This window comes from Sus scrofa, chromosome 13 (genome assembly GCF_000003025.6).
Source record: "Sus scrofa isolate TJ Tabasco breed Duroc chromosome 13, Sscrofa11.1, whole genome shotgun sequence".
In the NCBI taxonomy this organism is placed as follows: Eukaryota; Metazoa; Chordata; class Mammalia; order Artiodactyla; family Suidae; genus Sus; species Sus scrofa.
In genome coordinates, this window is record NC_010455.5 from 133,413,663 (window position 1) to 133,437,379 (window position 23,717).

Consider the following 23,717-nt stretch of genomic DNA (forward strand, 5'->3'; position numbering starts at 1 on the left):
GAAGAACCAAAAGATTTTTTTTAAAATAAAATAAGCACTCAATGAAAAAATATTTAAATAATTAGAAAATAGGAGTTCCCACCGTGGCTCAGTGGTTAACGAATCCGACTAGGAACCATGAGATTGCGGGTTCGATCCCTAGCTTTGCTCAGTAGGTTAAGGATCTGGCGTTGCCGTGAGCTGTGGTGTAGGTTGCAGACGTGGCTAGGATCCCGAGTTGCTGTGGCTGTGGCGTAGACCAGCGGCTACAGCTCCGATTCGACCCCTAGCCTGGGAACCTCCATATGCCACGGGAAGCGGCCCTAGAAAAGGCAAAAAGACAAAAAAAAAAAAAAAGAAAAAAAGAAAATAATTGTTAGGCTTTAACGGCCTGGAAAAATCTAACAAATCTAAAAACAAAGCAAAAGCTTTTTAAACTTTAGCAATTTGAACTACATATAAACCTATTTCTAGTATAACATAGGAAAGAGCTAAAAATACTGACTCTGGAGTTAGATTGGCTAGTTTCAAACCCCAGTCTGTCACTTAACAGCTATGTTAAGCTTTGGGCAAGATAGTTTCTCTCTCTGCTAGTTGTCATGAGAAATGAGAATTTAATATATGTAGGGAGTTCCCATTGTGGCTTCGCAGAAAAGAACCTGACTAGTATCCATGAAGATGCAGGTTCAATCTCTGGCCTCGCTCAGTGGGTTAAGGACCCGGCATTGCCCCGGGAGTCCCGAGAAACTTCACAGGCCAGTGAAGTGCGTCCCCCTCCCCTTTGCCTGCTGGGACTTCAAGGCCACAGTCACTTGTCAGTCAGCATCAGGATGCTTCAGCCCTGGCTCGCTGTGCAGTCTCCAATCTGGGTGGACAGATGCACAGGTGCCTCCAAGGGACCAGGGATAAAAACCCAGGCCTAAATTAGCCATCAGGGGCTGTGCCATGAAATCTGGACTAGGGAGATGGCATGGTGAGAACATGGGCCCCGCTCTGCAGGAGGCTACTCTAGCCTCTCACAGCTGTGTGCTCCAGGAGGTATGGCAGAGGGTCACATCTCATGGCCCCGTTCTCTGCAGTGTTAATTCCTGCTCAAGCAAGAGGATCCTCTGGCAGGGGCCTGTGCACAGCTGGCTTTTGCAGTCCATGTTTTCTAGGCAGAGCATCTTGGGCCAACAGTGGTTTGCAGTGGGTAGGTGTTTATACACAGGGCAGCTTTGCCTCTCTGGATCCAGTGCTTATGCAAGTGTCCTGGCATTAGGGTCCCTGCAGAGCAGAGGGAGCAGTGGCCTTAATGGCTTGGTATGTGTGAGATGGATGCTGCTCCTGCTGCTTTTACACTTTAAAAATTCTCCTATGGCAACAGGAAATGTATCAGTAATGATGAGAATTCTGTGCAATGGGAAAGGCCCTGATGGTTACCTGATGGATCTGTTGGTGCTCAGACCTTAGGGCTAGCTTCTTAGTGGGAAGCCTAGCCGGCTTTGGGACCTCCCTGGGAAGGTGGCCTTAACATAGCAGAGGACAGTGGAGCAAGGAGTTTAGGACATCCCTTCCCCCCAAACAGAAAAAAACTGAAGTTTACCCCCAAATCCGCTGTTCCTGGAAGTCTGTAAAGAGGCAATAGCCCTTCTCAGCTGTACTCTCATGATACAGGGCATTGAAATGAACCAAGAAGTAAAATGAAAAAAAAAAAAAAAAAAAAATCCAACCATGGTGGGGGGAAGTATCCAGCACTGCCGTGAGCTGTAGTGTAAGTCACAGATGTGTTCAGATTCTGTGTTGTTGTGGCTGTGGTGCAGGCTAGGGGCTACAGCTCCGATTGGACCCCTGGGAACCTCCCATAGGCCTCGGGTGTGGCCCTAAAAAACAAAACAAAAAATATATGTAGAAGCACTTCGAACAGGGCCAACCACAACGCAAGTGCTCTATGTAAGTGTTTGTTATTTATATTACTTTATTTAAGTGATCCTGGATACCAAAAAGAAGATACTGGCCAAAGAGCCAGGAAATTTCAATTTTTTTTTTCTTTTTTCAGCCTCACCCATGGCATACGGAAGCTCCCCGGCCAGGAACCAAATCCTACCTATGCCACAGCTGTAGCAATGCTGGATCCGTAACCCACTGCACCTGGCTGAGGATCAAACCTGTGCCTCCACAGAGACAAGCTGGATCATTAACTCACTGCACCACAATGGGAACTCCCAGGAAAACTCAATTTTAATCCTGGTTCCCTGAAATTGAGTATCAGATACAAATTAGCAACTTCTATATTCTACCATCTACATGTAGAAAACTGAGAAAATGGTACATTACGTCTGTGGAGACATTAGAAGGGTTTAAAGAAAAAACAAAAACTGGAGGCCTTTCAAAGGTTCAAAGAGTTTCTTAATAAATTGAGAATAACCAGAGATCTCACTATACTGACTCCATGTGGAAGTCAAGACATTAAAACTATTACTCAGGGAGTTCCTGTCATGGCTCAGAGGTTAACAAACCCAACTAGTATCCATAAGAATGCGAGTTTGGGAGTTCCCGTCGTGGCTCAGTGGTTAACGAATCCGACTAGGAACCATGAGGTTGCGGGTTCGGTCCCTGCCCTTGCTCAGTGGGTTAAGGATCTGGCGTTGCTGTGAGCTGTGGTGTAGGTTGCAGACGCGGCTCGGATCCAGCATTGCTGTGGCTCTGGCATAGGCCAGTGGCTACAGCTCCGATTCGACCCCTAGCCTGGGAACCTCCATATGCTGCAGGAGTGGCCCAAGAAATAGCAAAAAGACAAAAAAAAAAAAAAAAAAAAAAAAAAAAGAATGCGAGTTCGATCCCTGCCCTTGCTCAGTGGGTTTAGGATCTAGCATTGCTGTGAGCTGTGGTGTAGGTCTCAGATGCGGCTCGGATCCTGTGGTGCTATGGCTGTGATGTAGGCTGGCAGCTGTAGCTCTGATTCAACCACTCGCCTGGGAACCTCCATACACTGCAGGTGCAGCCATAAAAAGACAAACAAAACAAAACAACTTACTCAGGAGTTCCTGTTGTGGCTCAGCAGTAACAAACTCAACTAGAATCCCTGAGGATTCAGGTTCCATCCCTGGCCCTGCTCAGTGGGTTAAGGATCTGATATTGCCATGAACTGTGGTGTAGGTTGCAGATGTGGCTCGGATCTTGTGTTGCTGAGGTTGTGGTGTAAGCCAGCAGCTGCAGCTCCAATTCGACCCCTAGCCTGGGAACTTCCATACCCTGAAGATGTGGCCCTAAAAAGAAAAGAAAACAAAAAACTACAAAAAACTGTTACTCAGTGTCAGCCTCATAAAATTAAAAATTCAGCTAATCATCACAAACTCTGTCCAGGCATCTTGCTATGGAATTTTACTCCACTTTCAAAAGCTGCAAGTGTGTGAGAAGAAAATTAAAACAAACACACAGAAAGCCGTATACTATTTATGTAGCCAAGTCCATTAGATATTATTCCTGAGATTTTTTTTTTAAATGACACGGAGATGGAAACATTTGAAATATACAAGGGAAGGAAGGGGGAAGGTATGAAAAATAAAATTTACTAAATAATATCTATATGACAGATCCTCTACTTGGGGCTTTCATATGTATTTTAACTTTCACAACCTAGCAAAATAGGCAAACAAATTATTGCCATTTGTACATAGGAGGAAACTCTGACTTATAAACAGTTACTGACTGTCTAGATCATAAAACTAGGTAAAGTGACTGATTAGAAACAAGATTTGCCTGACTTTTAAAGCCTAAGATATTTCCACTCTCCTAGCTATTTAAAGAAATCCTTAATTGCTTTGGAGAATCATACACCATCTTTTCCCAAATAACTTTATATAAGAATATCTCTTGCATAAATCCATGTTTCTTCAATGTTTGTTTGTTTATTATTTATTTATTTATTGCAACGTAATGGAAGTTTCCAGTGGTCAAATCAGAGCTGCAGCTGAGGCCACAGCCATGACAACACTGGATCTGAGCTGCATCTGTGAACTACATTGCAGCTTGCAGCAATGCCAGATCCTTAACCTACTGAGTAAAGCCAGGGATTGAACCAGCATCCTCACAGAAACATCAGGTCCTTAATCCACTAAGCCACAATGGGAACTCCTCAATGTTTAATTTTAATGGAAGTGGTAAGGGCTCACATCTCCCTATAAATTATACTGGAAATAAAGGTCAGATTAACAGGATTAAATTCTATTGGAATATACACTAGAGAATAGTAAATCTCATTCATCTTGTCGTGGTAGAAAAGCTAACTTACAAACAGTAGAGCAAACACTAGATTATTTATGATTTTTAAGGCAAAAGTACCATTTTCAAAATCAATTTGTTGCATCCGAATTCACCTTCAAGATTTTTTCCTCTTAAATATTACTTTACTTGGGGAGAGGAAGTGGGATGGACTGGGAGTTTAGGGTTAATAGATGCAAATTACTACATTTGGAATGAATAGACAATAAGGTCCTCCTGTATAGCACAGGGAACTATATGCAATCTCCTGGGACAGACCATGATGTAAAATTACATATATATACATATATGAAATATATATATATATAAAAATTTTTTTGGTCTTTTTGCCATTTCTAGGGCCATACCTGCGGTATATGGAGGTTCCCAGGCTAGGGGTCTAATCAGAGCTGTAGCCGCCGGCCTACACCACAACTCACAGAAACACCAGATCCTTAACCCACTGAGCAAAGCCAAGGATCGCAATCTCATGGTTCCTAGTCGGATTCATTAACCACTGAGAGATACTGGCACATTATAAATCAATGATACTTTGATTTAAAAAAATTTAAATATATTACTTGGTTATTGTGGCCTAAACTGGCTCTGAAAATTGACTCATTTTTATTTATTTTTTAGGGCCACACCCCACACCCGTGGCATATGGAGGTTCTCAGGCTAGGGGTGGAATCGGAGCTGTAGCCACCGGCTTACGCCAGAGCCACAGCAACGTGGGATCCGAGCCTCGTCTGCAACCTATACCACAGCTCACAGCAACACCGGATCCTTATCCCACTGAGCAAGACCAGGGATCAAACCGGAAACCTCACTGTTCCTAGTCGGATTCATCTGCACTGCGCCACGACCAGAACTCCCCAAAATGACCCATTTTTAATCACAAAATGCCATTGTTGGAAGAGCCTTTTAGATATCAGTAAGTCGAGTGTTTAAAAATTCTTTTGGGCCTAATAATCCTCTCTTCAAATAAATTTGGGACTTAATATGGAAACACAAAAAAGTAGAACTGGGGAGTTCCCATCGTGGCTCAGGGGTTAAGGAACCTGACTAGTACCAATGAGGATTTGGGTTTGGTCCCTGGCCGAGCTCAGTGGGTTAAGGATCCGGTGTTGCCATGAGCTGTGGTGTAGGTTCCAGACGCAGGTAGGATCCCACGTTGCTGTGGCTGCAGTGTAGGCCAGCGGCTGCAGCTCAGGTTCGACCCTAGCCTGGGAACTTCCATATGCTGCCAGTGCAGTCCTAAAAAGACAAACAAACAAACAAACAAAAGAGCAGAACTGCACTGACTGACAGGTACTAATCTAACACTTTCCTTTTACTGATGGAGAACTCACCTGGTTTTTACTGACTTTCTCTATCAAACGTCATCCCTTTATTGTAATTACTACTGCACATATCCATTTTCCCTACTACACTGCAAGCTCCGCAAGGGCTGGATACACAGCACCTAGCACAGAGCTCCTGCCCACGGACTTGGGCCCAAAGAAGGGTATCAACTCGCTTAACCCAGCCCTGAATCAGAAAGACACCCCAGCCCAATACGGTCTATCAGTAAAATGTTTTTAAAACGAAGCTAGTTGTCCTCCCCTTTCCACGCCTCGCGAACCTCTATAATTCTAGATTGGGATTCTCACACTGAGGCCCTTGCTGGTCCCCTGGTGGTCAGAAGCTTCATGCATCCCAAGAGCATTAAGACGCTTCACGACGGTACTACCTGTACAATGTTTTAGTAATAGTGAGGCCAGTCCCGTTTCAGAACGCCAAAGCCTGACTCTCTAGAGAACCAGAAGCCACGCAATCGGGGCAGCGGATAGGCAAGAGGATTTCGGCCTCTTTCGCTTTTTTTTTTTTTGGCCGCCCCGCCAGGGATCAGATCCGAGCCATAGTTGCCACCTACGCTGCAGCTGCTTGTGACCTTTGTTTTTAACTTTGTGCAGCTCAACCTACAGTTCTAGTGTCGCGAGCCAGGGGAAAGTGAAATACCTCTGCAACCGTGGAAAGGAGAGGACACCGGATCTCAGCCTGCTCCCTACCCGCTCAGCCCTAAATCCCGCCCCCCACCCCGAAGCCCCGCCCCTCCATTTACCAGCGTCGGTGGGGGCCGTGCTGAAGACTGGGTCTGCAGAGGTGAGCCCAGCCACCTCCCAGAGGAAGAGCCAGGCCACGGCCCGGCCGGCTACAGCCGCGGTAGCCAGGACGCCGGAAACGCGCACCTGGGAAGAATGCTCGGGGACCAAATGCGGTCGTGAGAACCTACACAAGCCTTGCTCCGCTCCTAGAGCGCGCTGTCACAGAGTTAGCGACCTGAACGGAAGACTCCCTCCGCGCACGCCTGCTGTCCCGCTCTTGCTCGGCTCCCGGGAGCCTAGGCCCGCGAAAGTTCCGGCCTCGCGGCAGGCAATGGCCCCGCCCCCTCGCCGTCCACGCCCTCGCCCTGCTGGTTGGGGGCGGGGCGAGGAACAGCGCAAGCGCCGTGACATGCGCCCGGGCTGTTGCTTTGGGAATCTCTTGGTGGTCTCAGCCCGACCCGGGTTCCCGCACGTTGTTCAGCTAGTCGGCTAGCCGAGCTCTCTGCGTCTTTCTCCACTTGCAAGTGTTTGCGGATGCGGTCCTCCTGCTGAGGATTTCACCCTACAGTCACGTCTTTGGAGCTATGGCTGTCGCCTTTCTGCAGCGCCAGGCTCTGCCCGGCCCTCAAAATTAAATTTAGAACTCTTCTGTGCAATGCGGTTGGGGAAAACAACCTGCTTGCGGAGGTTTTAGACGTTGGCCTGCAGAAGACGCACTTTCTCTACGTCTCTATGGGTAGGTAAGAACATCAGCCTTGCCCTAATGGGGACGTGGGTAGAAAGAGGGTCGTCTACCTGATGGCAAAACCCGTACACTTTTAAGTTAAGATTTTGCCCGTCATTGATCCCTGGAGAAAGGGATTAATGTCCAGGAAGAAGAGCTGAGTAAATATGTCCTTTGTCTTATGGATTAAATCTATAAGCAAAGTAGAGAGTATCCAATGCAGATTGGAGCAGAACAGAGAGCTCTAGGACAGATGTCTTAAAGAGGGAAAAGATGTCAGAAGATATTACCTACAACTGAAAATAGCAGTGTAAGCATGCTGTTAAGAAATATGGAGATAAATTTTGGAAGAAACGCTTAAAAGAATTGAAACTATTTTCCTATTGGAGAGGGGAAGGGCAGAGGACCACAGTTTTTTATTATACGCCTTATGGAATTATATTACGTTTAAACAGAATACTAACATTACTTAGTAAAAATAAAAGTTTAATTGTAAAAAGAAAAGAGTATAGTCAAAAAACTACATTACTGAATATCATGTGAATACATCTTTTTTTTTTTTTTTTTGTCCTTTTAGGGCTGCACCCTCGGCATATGGAGGTTCCCAGGGTAGGGGTCCAGTCGGAGCTACAGCTGCTGGCCTACTCCACAGCCACAGCAACTCAGGATCTGCGAACTTCAGCATAGCTCAGGGCAACACCATACCCTCAACCCACTGAATAAGGCCATGGATTGAACAACATCCTCATGGATACTAGTCAGATTTGTTTCTGCTGTGCTACAACAGGAACTCCCATCATTTATTAACATAGCTACTTGCTTGAGTGTGTGGAATTTATATTGTGCTCAGTAGGATCTCCCAGAAAATTTACTAACAGAACAGATTTTAGTGAGGTGAACTGGGAGTAGTATTTGTTTAAAAGAAGAAGAGGAGTTCCCATCGTGGCACAGTGGAAACGAATCCGACTAGGAACCATGAGGTTGTGGGTTTGATCCCTGGCCTCGCTCAGTGGGTTAAGGATCCAGCATTGCGGTGAACTGTGGTGTAGGTTGCAGACGTGGCTCGAATCTGGGGTTGCTGTGGCTATGGTGTAGGCTGGCAGCAACAGCTCCGATTAGACCCCCTAGCCTGGAAACCTCCATTGTGCTGTGGATGCCCTAAAAAGACAAAAGACAAAAAAAAAAAGAAGAAGAAGAAGAAAGAAGGGATGGAGTGGGATCATTGTGTCAGATCAGAGGCAGAGCTCAATAATTTGAAAAAGCAGTTTTTTATATATGATCCATTTCCTAAGAGTGAAAATTCTTTTTTTTAAATGATTTTTTATTTTTTCCATTATAGCTGGTTTATAGTGTTCTGTCAATTTTATTTCTTTCTTTTTTTTTTTTTTTCTTTTTGTCCTTTCTAGGGCCGAGACAGCATATGGAGGTTCCAAGGCTAGGGGTCTAATCCGAGCTGTAGCCGCTGGCCTATGCCACAACCACAGCAACTCTGGATCCAAGCCGTGTCTGCAACCTACACCAGAGCTCACTGCAACGCTGGATCGTTAACCCACTGAGCAAGGGCAGGGACCGAACCCAAAACCTCATGATTCTAGTCGGATTTGTTTCCGCTGTGCCATGATGGGAACTATACAACAAAGTGATGCAGTCACACCTACATATACACATTCTTTTTCTCACATTATCCTCCATCAAGCTCCATCATAAGTGACTAGATATAATTCCCAGTGCTATACAGCAGGATCTCATTGCTGATCCATTCCAAAGGCAATAGTTTGCATCTATGAATCCCAGATTCCCAGTCCATCCCACTCCTTCCCCCTCCCCTTCCCCCTCAGCAACCACAAGTCTGTTCTCCAAGTCCATGAATTTCTTTTCTGTGGAAAGGTTCATTTGTGCCATATATTAGATTCCGGATATAAGTGATATCATATGGTATTTGTCTTCCTCTTTCTGACCCTAAGAGTAAAAATTCTCATGACCAATAGTAAGGGGTGAATGATAGAGATTATGGTATATCCATAGGACAAAACATCTGCAGTCATAAAAATTTGCATTTTAGAAAGACATTTAATGACAAAATTACATAAGCTGTTAAATTTAAATGGCAGGAAATAGGTATAATATAAAAAACATATTGTAGCTAAATACACACACACGCACAACTATGCCTAGAAAAAAGACTGGAAGGAATCAGGGTGATTATTTTATATGTTCCTTCCCCTTCCCCACTCCTGCCCCAGTTTCCTACAATGAACAGGTATTAAATAACTATGTTCCTGTAGTAATTCTCTAATAGAACTGAATTTGAAGATATCATCCCTGTGCTGCTTTACCTCTAGGTTCTTTGACATTTGCAGATCTTCCTGAGACTATCATGGTCACATCTAAAGCAGTTCCTAAAATTAAGTATATATGGGCATTGAAAGCAGGGAAGGAAAGAGGGAATGGAATGTATTAACCTTTAAAATGGCTGTTTCTTATAACTAAGAAAACATCGTGTAATGAGAAAAATAAGTTGACATAAAAGCCATGTAAGCTTCATTCCCTTGTACATGTGCTAATTCTGCATCAAGTCTGCTTTTTTGATCAGGCTTCTAGACTGTTAACACTTAGAGGATGTACAGGCTGTGTCTTACATTATATATTGAATTAAAGAATGGATTGCTTACTGTAGTCCAGGCATTGTGCTGAGCATATTGTGGTGAACAATGGATATGTCCCCTAAACATATAGAGCATATAGAATAGAAGGAAAAGATAAGTGAATAAATAAGTTACCAGAGTTCCCATCATGGCTTAGTGGAAATGAATCTGACTAGCATCCATAAGGACGCGGCTTCCATCCCTGGCCTTGCTCAGTGGGTTAAGGATCGGTGTTGCCGTGAGCTATGGTGTAGGTCGCAGATGCGGCTCAGATCTGGCGTGACTGTGGCTGTGGTGTAGGCCAACAGCAACAGCTCCCATTCAACCCCTAGCCTGGGAACCTCCATATGCCGCAGGTGCAGCCCTAAGAAGACAAAAAAAAAAAAAAAGTTACCAAAACTCAATGAGTTTTAGAATGACGGGGAAAGGACAAAGGAGACAGGTCTGGTCTGGTGAACCTCTCAGGACATAATGTATAAGATTGACATAGAGGCTGCTTGTACATACATGTTTAATTGGTAAATGAAAAAGATTCTATAAACTGATTCTTGGGTTCATACATAATTATGGGTTAAAAATACACTAAAAGATCCAAACTGAACTGCCTTTCTAGGCTCATGTGTGAACAAACCTACACCCTTCAGTGAACCGGGGATTCTACAGACTAAGAATAACCCGGAGCCAAACTGAACTTTCAAGGTATCTCTTGAAGTACTGAGCTTGAGCTGAGCAGGCATCTCTAGAACTGGACAAGAGTCAGATCTGCTGGGGAGGAAGAATAAGGGGGAGTGGGATTTATCCAACACTTATTTTTTTTCCGTTTTAGCAGGAAGTCATTATGTGACTAATACGTTTTCAGCAGATTTCCTCTGATTTACCCTGAAGTGTATGTGAGGATGATGTGCACTGCCAAGAAATGTGGAATTAGGTTCCAGCCTCCGGCTATTATCTTAATCTATGAGAATGAAATGAAGGGGAAAAGTCGCCAGCGCATTATGCCAGTCCGAAACTTTTCCAAGTTTTCAGGTACCTTATGTTTTATCTTGACTCCTACCTTAAATATTCCCTGAGTCACTTTATAAGAATGATTTGAGTCTTCTGTAGTGGAGCAGCATGGCTTTCAGAGTTAGACAGACCAAGGTTCAAGTCGTGATGTCGGGGTAGGTGTGTGACCTCCACTAAATTAGTTACTCTTGGTAAACATCAGTTTCCTAATCTGTAAAAGGAAATTGAGAATCCCACCCTTTCAGATCTGCAATGTGGGTTAACTGAGATGGCAATATTCAATAGTATGAATTCCCTTCTCTTCCTCAAAGGTGTTTTTTATTTGTAGTCTTGATATTTTCTTAGTACTTGTACAACTATCTCCAGCTGTACTACTGCTTTTTCTTCTTAGGTGTTTTCTCTAGTTAAAAGTATTGAATGTCTCCTCAAAATGATTTTTTTTTAAATTTTGTACTAAAATATAGTTGACTTACAATATTGTGCCAATTTCTGCTGTGCAGCAAAGTGACTCAGTTATACATATATATACATTCTTTTTTGTATTCTTCTCCATCGTGGTCTATTCCAAGAGACTGGATATAGTTCCCTGCACTATACAATAGGACCTTGTTGTCTTCAAAGTGCGTTTAAGCTATGGAAATAAAAAAATACATCCCTCCTTCCCCCACCACATTCAAAGCTCAGTATAAAGAAATAGTTCTATAAAATAATTCATTCCCCAAAAGCCACTTAGCTACTGGACTGTAATGGCAGGTAATGCTTGCAGTAGTTTGTGATGCCTCAGTAGTTTGTGGTGTTGTATGTGGTATAATGGTTTTTTGTCTCCTTCCTAGATTGCAGCAGAGCTGCTGAACAATTAAAAAATAATCCACGACATAAGGATTACCTGGAACAAGTATCCATGAGGCAGCTAGAGAAGTTATTCAGTTTTTTACGAGGTTACTTGTGGGGACAGAGTTTGGCAGAAACAATGGAGCAAATTCAACGGGAAACAACCATTGATCCTGAGGAAGACCTGAACAAACTAGATGACAAGGAACTTGCCAAAAGGAAGAGCATCATGGATGAACTTTTTGAGAAAAATCAGAAGAAGAAGGACGACCCAAATTTTGTTTATGACATTGAAGTAGAGTTCCCACAGGATGAACAACTACAGTCCTGTGGCTGGGACACAGAGTCAGCTGATGAATTCTGATACCCCACACTAGAAATAATAATAATAATGACAATTGGGTAGCAGAAAATCCATATTTATACAAAGAACATAGATTGGGTTTAGAAAAATCTGTAGAGAACACTATCCCTGTTGGGTTATGTTTTGATTGGCCAAGTTACTCTTCAAAACCAAGATATGCAGAACATCTACTATGTAGGTGCATGTGGAAGATAGAAAAAAAACAGAATATAGGACTCTGCCTTGAAGGAGCTTACAATCTAATTGGAAGTCAAAACCTTGTGAAAAGCTAATTATTGGTACTGGGCAGCAAAAATATTAGATCCAAGTGCTTGGTAAAGGCTAGAGAGGGTCAGAACCTAGATTATTAAAGGGTAGAACAGCCAGGGAAGACTTTGTCCTTTAGGGGTAAGGTGGCACTTTGCCTGGCCATGAAATGGCAGCATTTGGGTAGAAGCTTATATGGGATTCTATAGATTATATAGATTAGAGAAACCGGGAGGGAAAAAAAGGGGGGGAGAAGGGGGATCAGTAAAGAGATAGGAATTAGAACATTTTATTTGAGGAGCAGTAAGGAAATTATAGTTTGATAAGATCAGAGGGCATATATAGTTATCAGGGGATTATCCTGTCTGCATTGCTTCTATATGTGTTTAACTCTGGAGTAGAAGAGTACCCTGCAGAATGCCATGCACTTGCAAGTGGACGTAATTGGATGGACAGCAGGGGAGTTCTTCCCCCTCAGTATCAGGAAATATATGCTAAAGACATCCTGAAACCCTGGACCTTTTCCCATAAATAAGAGGTTTGTTTGTAAAATGGGAAATCTACCTGTAACAAATAAACATAGGTACTGCCAGTTTAGGCCTATTCATGAGTTTGTAACTACAAAGAGAAGATCTTTGTTGAACAAGGTTATATATGTACAAATATGTCTTTCTTCATAATAGAATATTATTTAGGAGTTCCTGTTGTGGCACAGCGGAAACGAATCTGATTAGGAACCATGAGGTTGCAGGTTCGATCCCTGGTCTCACTCAGTGGGTTAAGGATTCGGCGTTGCCATGAGCTGTCATGTAGTTTCCAGACATGGCTCAGATCTGGCGTGGCTGTGGCTGTGTCGTAGGCTGGCGGCTGTAGCTTTGATTAGACCCCTAACCTGGGAACCTCCATATGCTGCAGGTGTGGCCCTAAGAAAAAGAAAAAAAAAATTATTTAATTTGTAGAGATCTTTTCTGCAAGGAAATTACTAGTAAATTGCAGTTTCATTAAAACTGTAAAAGTTATTCATTCTTTCTACCTGTCCATCCCTACTCTCTTTACCATTAAAAGCCTCATTGAAGAAATCATTCTTATAATGATGTCACCAAGGACTTAAGATGGCCATGTCTCAAAGGTATATTTGCCAAAGGAAGCAAAAGAGTTTTTAGAACTGGAAACCCATAACTACACAGTGTTTCACGGTGTAGATATAGATGATAGATTTTAAGAGTTGACCTTAGGTTGTTTTCCCCTTTCACTGTTATAAACAATGCCACAGTAAATAATCTAGTACATTGCCTATTTTCCAGGACTATCAATGATGCCTGGAGGGGACTTGCTGGGTATGTGCATCCTGAAGTTTAATAAGTATTGTTAGATTGTCCTGCAAAGCGTTTCATTCATTCAGTAATGTACTTGCTGAGCCTGTACTGCTATGGAGTCTGGGGATCCAGCAGTATGTACAACAAAGCTTTTGCCTTTACAAGGTGTGCCTTTACAGAGTTTCCTTGTAAGGTCTACTTGGAGCAGAGAGATGACAAACATACATAGAATAACGTCATATGGGAGTTCCCATCGTGGCTCAGTGGTTAACAAATCTGGCTAGGAACCATGAGGTTGTGGGTTCGATCCTTGGCCTTGTTCAGCGGGTTAAGGATCCGGTGTTGCCACGAGCTGTGGTGTAGGTTGCAGACACGGCTTGGATCTGGCATTGCTGTGGCTGTTCCCTAGGCTGGGAACCTCCATATGCCATGGGAACGGCCCTAGAAAAAAAAAAAAAAATAATAACGTCATATGATAAGTGCTTAGAATTAAAAACAGGGTAAACGGAGTTCCCGTCATGGCGCAGTGGTTAACGAATCCAACTAGGAACCATGAGGTTGCGGGTTTGGTCCCTGCCCTTGCTCAGTGGGTTAACGATCCGGCGTTGCCGTGAGCTGTGGTGTAGGTTGTGGATGCGGCTCGGATCCCATGTTGCTGTGGCTCTGGTGTAGGCCAGGGGTGCCAGCTCTGATTGTACCCCTAGCCTTGGAACCTCCATATGCCGAGGGAGCGGCCCAAGGAATAGCAAAAAAGACAAAAAAAAAACCAAAACAAAACAGGGTAAAGGAGAATGGTGGTCTAGGCACCATTGTTTTTGATAGGGCCTTCAGAGAAGGCCTTGCTGAAGACGTGACATTTGAGCAAAGGCCGGAAGGAGGTAAGGAAAACTAAGGTGCATTTCAGAGGTTGTGGAGAAAGGTATGCCCATAGGCCTCCAGAACTGGAATGTGCTTGGTATATTTGAGGAAGATTAAGGAGGCCACTGTGGCTAACACAGATAGATCAAGCAAAAGAAAAATTGTAGGAGAAGAAGTTGGAATGTATTTTACCTCCACGGTACTTACCCTGAAGGTGGTGGCAATTTAAACTATTGGCGTTATGTAAGAGTATCTTTTCCCCACATGTTCATCAACAGAACGTATTATCAAACTGGATCTTTGTCAATTTTATAATCTAATAATGGTATCTCATCATTTTAATATGCATTTCTTTTATGAGAGACTGAGTATCTTTATATATGTATTTTATAAGTCATTTTTTGTGAAATAAAAATCTTATGTTCTCTGCTCATTTTTCTAATGGTCTTTTTTACCTGATTTCTAAAAAGTTGTTTTTTTGTTTTTTTTTTTTTCTTCTTGTTAGGGCCGCACCTGCAACATAGGGAAGTTCCTAGCTTGGATCAGAGCTGCAGCCACCAGCTTAGGCCACAGCCACAGCGATGCCAGATCCAAGCCACATCTTCGACCTACACTACAGCTCCCAGCAACACCGGATCCTTCACCCACTGAGCGAGGCCAGGGATCTAGCCTGCATCCTCTTGGATGTTAGTCAGGTTCATTTCCGCTGACCCACAACAGGAACTCCTGCAAAAATTTCTTTATTAAGGAGAATAGTCCTTTGTCTATGATAATGAGTTGCAGCTATTTCACCTTGTCATCTGTTTTTTGACTTGATATTTTTTCCAGAAAGATTTTTTCAAGTCCAGTTGATCAATATTTTCCTCTATGTTTTTGCATTTTGTGTCATATTTAGAGAGGCATTTTTCACTCCAAGATTTTTTTTTTTAATCCCATGATTTTTTTCTGTACAGGAATTAATCTTTGGTAAATTATGAGATTACTTTTTTCCAGATGCCCATCCAGCTGTCTCAGCACTACTATCTATTGAAATATCTTCTTCCTATATTGACTTGAAATTCATCCTTTATCACATACTAACTTTTCATATATATCAAACTAATTATATTTTGATTATATTTTGATTGCTATCATCTGCAACACACTTCCCAATCTATGTTTTGAGGTTTTTTTTTTTTAATGTTTATCAAGTTCATCTCCTATGTTTAGTAAATTAAGAGGTATAGAAAAATACAAAATGGGCTATAACTTTTGCCTGTGAATTGTTAACATGGTTCAGCCAAAGCCACAAAAGTAACATATGTGTGATAAAGACCATATGAGCTGAGTAGTTACGGGTTTTTTTCTTTCATGTGTCTTGTTCAAAGCTGATTCTTCTGCTGAGCTCTTCTAAATGCTTTTCTACCATAAAATTAATACATATTCATTATTCATTATCTTAGCTTTTTTGACAAATACCAGGGTGTAAGAGTGAAATGGGAATATTCTCCCTTCGCCTCCTTTCAATTCCCACTCTGCAGAGAAATTGGCTTCCCTAGAGGGCTCTGGATTCCATCTGCTCTTGTGATCTGACTTTATCAATTATTCTTTCTCCCTCCTATGCTCCTGTCTGTCTCATTTCCAGCTTTATTCTTTGCTGGCTTTCTTTGACGTCTGTAAACATATATAAGACTCCGCCATATTAAAACAGGAAAACACATGGCCTTGTCTTTCTTTAATATTGTATCTAACCAAATTTTAGCTCATTTAGTTAAATAAATATAGCTTCCCTCCCCCTGGGTCCCTTTAGAGCTGATCTGGCTCTAATCCAATTGTAGAGATGTATGCTTCCGCTAGAAAGCTCAATACTTTGAGAGCTGTCCTGAAAGTTATCCCCAGTCTGTTGGATCCTTAAGAAGATCTGGTTCATTGAGTGAACGTGGAAATTTGATTCAGTTTGGACCTCTTAGTGTATGTACTTCACTGTTTTTGTTTTTGTTTTTGGCTGCCCCAGCATATGGAGTTCCCTGGGCCAGGAGCAGATCTGAGTCACAGTTGAGATCTGCCTCCTGGTGCTGCAGAGATGCCACCGATTCTGTTGCACCATAGTGGGAACTCCTGTACTGTACTCTTTTTTTTTTTTTTTTTTTTTTGTCTTTTTGTCTTTTTGTTGTTGTTGTTGTTGTTGCTATTTCTTGGGCTGCTCCCAGGCATATGGAGGTTCCCAGGCTAGGGGTTGAATCGGAGCTGTAGCCACCGGCCTACGCCAGAGGCACAGCAACGTGGGATCCGAGCCGCGTCTGCAACCTACACCACAGCTCACGGCAACGCCGGATCGTTAACCCACTGAGCAAGGGCAGGGACCAAACCCGCAACCTCATGGTTCCTAGTCGGATTCGTTCCCACGACGGGAACTCCAGTGTACTGTACTCTTAACTAAAGATTGCCTGTGAATCCCTGGGTCAGCCCAATCATTGACCTAAAGATTTTTTTTCCTATTTATCAATTAAGCAAGTATGACTCAAGCATCTTATATGTCAAAATACTGTGAGTGGTCACCTTAAATATTATGTCCTGAGAGGCTCATCAGATCTGTCTCCCCTGTACTTTTGCAATTATTTTACTTGTCGAGTTTTTTACAAGTATTTAATTACCTATCTAATATTTTGACAAAAGTAGTGGATGAAAATCGAGGAAAGACAAGTAAGTCTGTTAATGTTCAAGGATGAATCTTGAAGGGAGTAATTAGGATAGAAATTGCTGGATATTAAAAAGGAAACAGAATCATAGGCCTAAGTGAAAAAGCTAAAACTAAACAACTTTTAGAAGAAACTGAAAGAAAACTTCTATAATCTTAGTGTTTTAGCCAGCTCATGCTGCTGCAACAAAGTACCATAAACTGAGTGGCTCATAAAAAAAAAAAAAAAAAAAAAGAAATTTATTTTTCGCAGTTCTGCAGTTTGGAGGTCCAAGATCAGGGTATTAACATGGTCAGTTTCTGGTGAGAGCCTCTTCCAGATTACAGACCATCGACTTCTCATAGCAGCCTTACACGGTGGAGAGCAGAGCAGAGCAAGCTCTCTCCTGACCACTAATCCCATTCATGAGAGCGTCACCCTTATGACCTCGTCTAATCTAATCACCTCCTCAAATCCCCACCTCCTAATACCATTGTACTGGGGAGTAAAGTTTCAAATAAATTAATTTTGTTTATTTATTTATTTTGTCTTTTTGCCTTTTCTAGGGCTGCTCCCGTGGCATATGGAGGTTCCCAGGCTAGGGGTCTAATCAGAGCTGTAGCTGCCGGCCTACACCACAGCCACAGTAATTTGGGATCTGAGCCACATCTGCAATCTACACCACAGCTCATGGCAACGCTGGATCCTTAACCCACTGAGCAAGGCCAGGGATTGAACCCACAACCTCATGGTTCCTAGTTGGATTCGTTAACCACTGTGCCACGATGGGAACTCCTCGACAAATTAATTTTGGAAGGACAGAAACATCCAGTCTGTAACACTTGGGTTAGGCAAAGGATTCTTTGAATTGACACCAAAAGCATGATCAATACAGAAAAAAAATTGATATATTGTACTACATCAAAAAAATTTTTTTTTTTTTTTTTTTTTGCTTTTCAGGGCCATACTCCGAGGCACGTGGAGGTTCCCAGGCCAGGGGGTGGAATCAGATGGAGCTACAGCCACTGGCCTGTGCCACAACCACAGCAACACCAGATCTGAGGCACGTCTTCAACCTACACCACAGCTCATTGCAATGCTGAATCCTTAACCCACTGAGTGAGGCCAGGGATCAAACCTGAAACCTCATGGTTCCTAGTCGGATTCGTTTCCGTTGTGCCACGACGGGAACTCCTACATCAAAAATTTTAAATTTTGTACTTCAAAGATAACACTGAGAACATAAAAAGACAACTCACAGACTGAGAAAAAATATTTGCAGATCATACATCTAAAAAAAGGACTTGTATACAGCATATATGAAAACTCTTAAAATCAATAATAAGAGAAACAATCCAGTTTTAAAATGAGTGAAAGATTTACATAAATATTTCACCAAAGAAGATATTTAAATGTTAATAAGAAAGGAAAAGATGCTCAACATCATCAGCCATTAGGGAAATGCAAATTAAAACTACAGTGAGCTACTACTTCACTTGAATGTTTACGATTTAAAAAGATGGGTAATAATTGTTAGTAAGGATGCGGAGAAATTGGAACACTCCTGCATTGCTGATGGGAATGTAAAATGGTATAGCCACTTCGGAAAACATTTTGGCAGTTTATTAAAAAGTTACTTGTAAACTTACTATACTTCCCAGTAATTCCATCCCTGGGAATCTATGCAAGAGAAATGAAAACATAGGTCTACCCAGAGACATGTACTTGAATGTTCATAATAATATTATTCATAAGAGCCTACCCATCAATGGTGAGTAGAGAAACAAAATGTGTTATAAATCTGAAATATCTGTACAATAGAACACTATTCAGCAATAAAACATTAGGTAAAAGAAGCCAGACGCAAAAGACTATATGTCATAACCACTAGGCCAAAAATAAATAAATAAATAAATAAAGTGGAGTTCCTGCTGTGGCGAAAGAGGGTTGGTGGTGTCTTGGGAGTGCTGGGATGCAGGTTCAATCCCCAGCCCAGCACAGTGGGTTAAAGATCTACAGCTGTGGCTTGGGTGGTGACCTCAGCTTGGATCTGATCCCTGGCCTGGGAACTCCGCATGCAACAAGGCGGCCAAAAATGAAAAAAAGTAAAAAAAAGAAGATGAAGGCAACTCAATAGAGACAGACAGCAAATTAATGGTAGCCTGGGGTTGGGCCTGAGCATTGGGAACTGACTACCAATGAATGTGAGAGTTATTTGGGGGATGATTGAAACACTAAAACTGGATTGTGTACAATTTGCACAATTCATCAAGTTCACAAAAAAAAAAAATCACTCATTTGAGGAGGTCCTGCTGTGGCTCAGTTGAAACAAATCTGACTAGTATTCATGAGGACACAGGTTTGATCATGAGGACACAGGTTTGATCACTGGCCTCGCTAAGTGGGCTAAGGACCTGGCATTGCCGTGGCCTGTGGTGAAGGTCGAGGACTCGGCTCGGATCTGGCATTGCTGTAGCTGTGGCATAGGCCAGTGGCTATAGCACCAATTCAACCCCTAGCCTGGGAATCTCCATATGCTGAGGGTGCAGCCCTAAAAAGACGAAGAAAGAAAAAAAAAATCACTGATTCAGGCACTTAAAAGCAGGTAAATTTTGTGGTATATTTAACTTGTATACCTCAATAAAGTTGTTTTTAATTTATCTATATATTTATTTTTGTCTTTTTAGGGCTTCTCCTGAGGCATATGGAAGTTCCCAGTCTAGGGGTCAAATCAGAGTTGCAGCTGCTGGCCTACACCACAGCTCATGGCAATGCTGGATCCTTAACCCACTGAGCGAGGCCAGGGATTGAACCCATGATCTCATGTATACTAGTTGGATTTGCTATCACTGAGCTACAAGGGGAAATCCCTAAAGCTGTTTTTTAATTAAAAAAAAAATTTTTTTGTCTTTTTAGGGCCGCCACCACAACATATGGAAGTTGCCAGGCTAGGGGTCGAATTGGAGCGGTATCCACTGGCCAAGCCACAGCAATGTGGGATCCGTCTACATCTGCAACCTATAACACAGCTCACAGCAAAGCTGGACCCTTAACCCTCTGAGCAAGGCCAGGGTTGGAACCTGCATCCTCATGGATCCTAGTCAAGATCGTTACTGCTGAGCTATGACGGGAACTCCGTAAAGCTGGTTTTTGTTTTTGTTTTTTTTTCAATGAGAAATGGACTAGAATTGACATTAATAAATCATTTATTCTAAGAACGAGCAAGAGGGGACAAAGACATGTGAAAACCTGAAGAGATGGAGATTGAAAAAGGTTGGAGAAGGGATGGAATAAATGCATTCATTCAGTAAACATTTTTTGTTTTAGTATTTACTCTGTAGAAGCTCCCCAAGACGCCTGGAAAGGGGGCAGCTCTAAAGGAAGGGGGAGCGTAAGAGATAAGACTCATAATAGGCCAAATGCGATGCCAGGGGAAGGTCAAAGTTCATGATTTCAGTCTTTAATGAACCAAGCAGAACCATCTGATTACAGTGAGACTGAGGGGATGCTGGGATAAGAGTGAGATGCTAGGGTGAGAATGAGAGGTGAGCATTTCAGTGAAAAATATTAATCCATAGTCCATATAAGAAAGAAATGCAAATTTTTATTCAGGCCAACCTGAGGGTTATAACTGGAAGACAGTCTCTCAGAGAGCTCTGAGAACTGTTCAGAAGAGGCCAGGGGGCAGGTCAAAAAATATGTGATTTTGGTGAAAGGGGTACGTGCAACCAAGCACACATCTCAGTAGAAGGTCGTTGCTGGCCACAAGGAACAGATATCTTAGTAACTGTTTTAGCGATTTTCCATGTATGGGAAGATGCAAGAATCCAGGGTCATAAAAAATTTCTCCTGAAAGTATCTAACTATTCCAGAGCACGGAGCGCCTCATCCTGATCTTCACCTTGAATCCCTTTCAGGGTGTATTGTAGGTCAGCGGCTGCAGTGGCTAATGACTTGATTCTTGAACTTGATGGTGGGCGACCTTCTTTAGTTTCCAATCACTTCCCATTCGGTCTTGATTTCTACCAAGGTTTGAGAGGCATTTCATGACCCTTTTGTCCCATGGTGCTAGGAATGCTTATCCCCAGGTGAGGCAAAGATTTTGTTGATAGGCCACTCAATGCTCTGTTACCAGACAAGGCCCTGTTTGTTAACAGTAGCCTGACACCTCTGGATTGCCTGTTCTACAGTCTGTTATGGTCAAGAAAATGGCTCCCTCTTGTTGCTTCTTCTCATATCTAGAGTTACACTATTACAGACATTGACTTTATAGGACTATATATTTGGCCAATCATTTCAGGTCACCTAGGCATCATTAATTTTATCTGAGGCTCAGTCACACATTTGGTTATGTAAGAAACAATAGGGAGTTCCCATCGTGTGGGAGTTCCCATCGTGGCTCAGTGGTTAAAGTACCGGACTAGGAACCATGAGGTTGCGGGTTGGATCTCTGGCCTTGCTCAGTGGGTTAACGATCCGGCGTTGCCGTGAGCTGTGGTATAGTTTGCAGATGTGGCTCAGATCCCGCGTTGCTGTGGCTGTGGCTGTGGTGTAGGCCAGTGGCTACAGCTCTGATTTGACCCCTAGCCTGGGAACCTCCATATGCTGCGGGAGCGGCCCAAGAAAAGTCAAAAAGACCAAAAAAAAAAAAAAAAAAAAAAAAGGAAAGAAATAATAACCTTGTAAAATAGGCAGAATGTGAGTAATATAAGGCCATAAGAAAGTATTTAAGCTAAGGGCTTCCATGAGATAAAGCCCAGTGTCTCCCCAGGTGGACCAGTCGTATATTTAAGGGAAAATGGTATATTGGCATTTGTACATAAAGTTCATCAAAGATGTCTGAATGTACAAGTAAATGGGAGAGGTGTCACTGTGACCCCTTACAGGATTGAGAAAGAAATGTTATCTTCTGGAGTTCCTGTCATGGCTCAGTGGAAACGAACCTGACTAGTATCCATGAGGATGCAGGTTTGATCCCTAGCCTCACTCAGTTGGTTAGGGGTCAGCATTGGCTTGAGCTGTGGTGTAGGTCGCAGACAAGGCTATGCAACACATCTGGTGTTGCTGTGGCGGTGGTGTAGGCCAGTGGCTATAGCGCCAATTCTGCCCCTAGCCTGGGAACCTCCATATGCCACGGGTGCAGCCCTGAAAAAAGAAAAGAAAAGAAAAGAAAAAAGAAATGCTATTTTCTAAGGAGTTACGTGGCTGGCACTAGCAGAAGAAGAAAAATTGATCTTTATGGTTGAGCAGCTATTTCTGCCATTGAGGAGGTCTGGTTAACACGAAATGCAGAGGTACAATGTACACTACAGGGGAGGGAGACCCAAAGCGCAGAGAAAAATTTTGTGTTTAAATTTTTTTTTGTTTTGCCTTAAAATGTGAATTATTTCACTAAGCAGAAGGAGCTTTGTTCAGACGGAACGGTGAGGTTTGATGTATTCAACATAGGTGGAGAAAGCAGACTGCAAAGTGTCACATGAAAATCTACAATCCAGCAGTTACAAACGGAAGAAGGTCTCCCCTATCCTCACCTCCTCTCTCCTAGAAAGTAACGAAAGAACTTCCCATGGCCAGTTTAATGGCTAAATGAACAATCAACCTTCAAGCTCAAAATTTGTAGCTTTTATGGCCATAGAGTCCTCTCAATGGTTCACCACTTCACACTACAGTAGATATTGTTATATAGTAGATGGACATCCTTGCATTGCCTTCATTGCCTGCAGTATTACCCCAATACTGTTTGTTCAATTACAACCCCTCCCATATAAGTCTCAGATCTAGAGGCAAATCCTCTCTGGTCTCAATAAATCCCATGGTTCTATTTCATTGTCTATGACTGGTTTAGAGATGTGCATGTTACCCCAGTTCTAGCCAATGAGATGTAAAGGGGGACCTACAAGGACCTGTGAAAAAGACGTTTCCTATTTGTTGGGGAAAAGTCGCCTCTGTTTCTCTGGACGTGGTTGTATTCAAGTGTGGCATCTGGAAATACTGCAGTCATTTTGGGGGCAGCCTGAGGATGATGCTGATCATTTTAGTGAGGGCAGAACAAAAAGAATCACAGAAAGATGGAGCCAGAACCCTGGCATACCGCACCTGGAGCCCACCCTACCTTTGGACGTTGTCTTACACAAAATAATAAATTTCCCCATTTTAAAGCCAATTTAAGTGCATGTTTTTCTGGGTTTTGCAGCCAAAGAAAATTTCTAACAGTTAACAAAGAAACAAACCTCTTCCGGTGGCCTCTTTCATTTCCAGACCCAGTATGGACCATCCGTGTTTCAAGGATAAGCCTAGAGACCTCTGGGAAGAGATAGATGGAGTGGGCAGAGCAAAACACAATAGACTGAAGGCTGGGCAATGGTACAAAGCAGGGCACCTTGGAATCTAAGACTGGGTGGGGTCCTGTGGAGCCAGGAGGAAGCTGAGTCAAATGGGAGAGGCTGAGCAATGAAAAGTACTAGAAAGTTTGGTATTGGAGGGCAGGTCTGGCAAGTTTTGACAGGGGAGCTTAGGAGGAAACAGTACAGCAATTGAGTTAGAGAAGGGAAATGCTGAGTTAAGAGATCTCAGAAGTTCAAGTTCTGGCAGTGATGAGATCAAGCATCTGAATTTTATAGACCAAGACTGATGGAGAGGGAAGTCCACAGCATCAAAAATGTTATGAATTCTTAAGGAAATTAAGGTGTCTGGAGGAGTAACATCTTAGACGTTAAAAGATCCTGGGAATGATGACTGATGAACGAGAAAGAGGAGGAGAAAT

The 23,717-nt window shown here is 42.7% G+C and overlaps 2 protein-coding genes across 9 annotated transcripts in view; one reads left to right on the top strand and one right to left on the bottom strand.

Annotated features, from left to right (window-relative positions):
- The window catches only part of PIGX (phosphatidylinositol glycan anchor biosynthesis class X), a gene marked incomplete at its 5' end in the record, with an annotated part of 30,992 nt that extends 24,465 nt beyond the window's left edge, over positions 1 to 6,527 (bottom strand). The window contains one exon of the mRNA XM_005670119.3: positions 6,326 to 6,527. Coding sequence (XP_005670176.1) covers positions 6,326 to 6,527 — 202 coding nt within the window. The remainder of the gene's footprint in view (positions 1 to 6,325) is intronic.
- On the top strand, positions 6,355 to 14,732 carry CEP19 (centrosomal protein 19). Of its 8 annotated transcripts, none has more exons than XM_005670114.3 (3): positions 6,355 to 7,044; positions 10,504 to 10,703; positions 11,516 to 14,732. In XM_005670114.3, the coding sequence occupies exons 2-3, from the start codon at positions 10,574 to 10,576 to the stop codon at positions 11,875 to 11,877; spliced, it is 492 nt and encodes a 163-aa protein (XP_005670171.1). In that variant the 5' UTR covers positions 6,355 to 7,044; positions 10,504 to 10,573; the 3' UTR covers positions 11,878 to 14,732. The 8 variants fall into 8 exon arrangements, with proteins under 8 accessions (XP_005670171.1, XP_003358809.1, XP_020925799.1 ...); XM_003358761.4 differs by having other exon boundaries at positions 6,524 to 7,048; XM_021070140.1 differs by having other exon boundaries at positions 6,524 to 7,048; positions 10,507 to 10,703.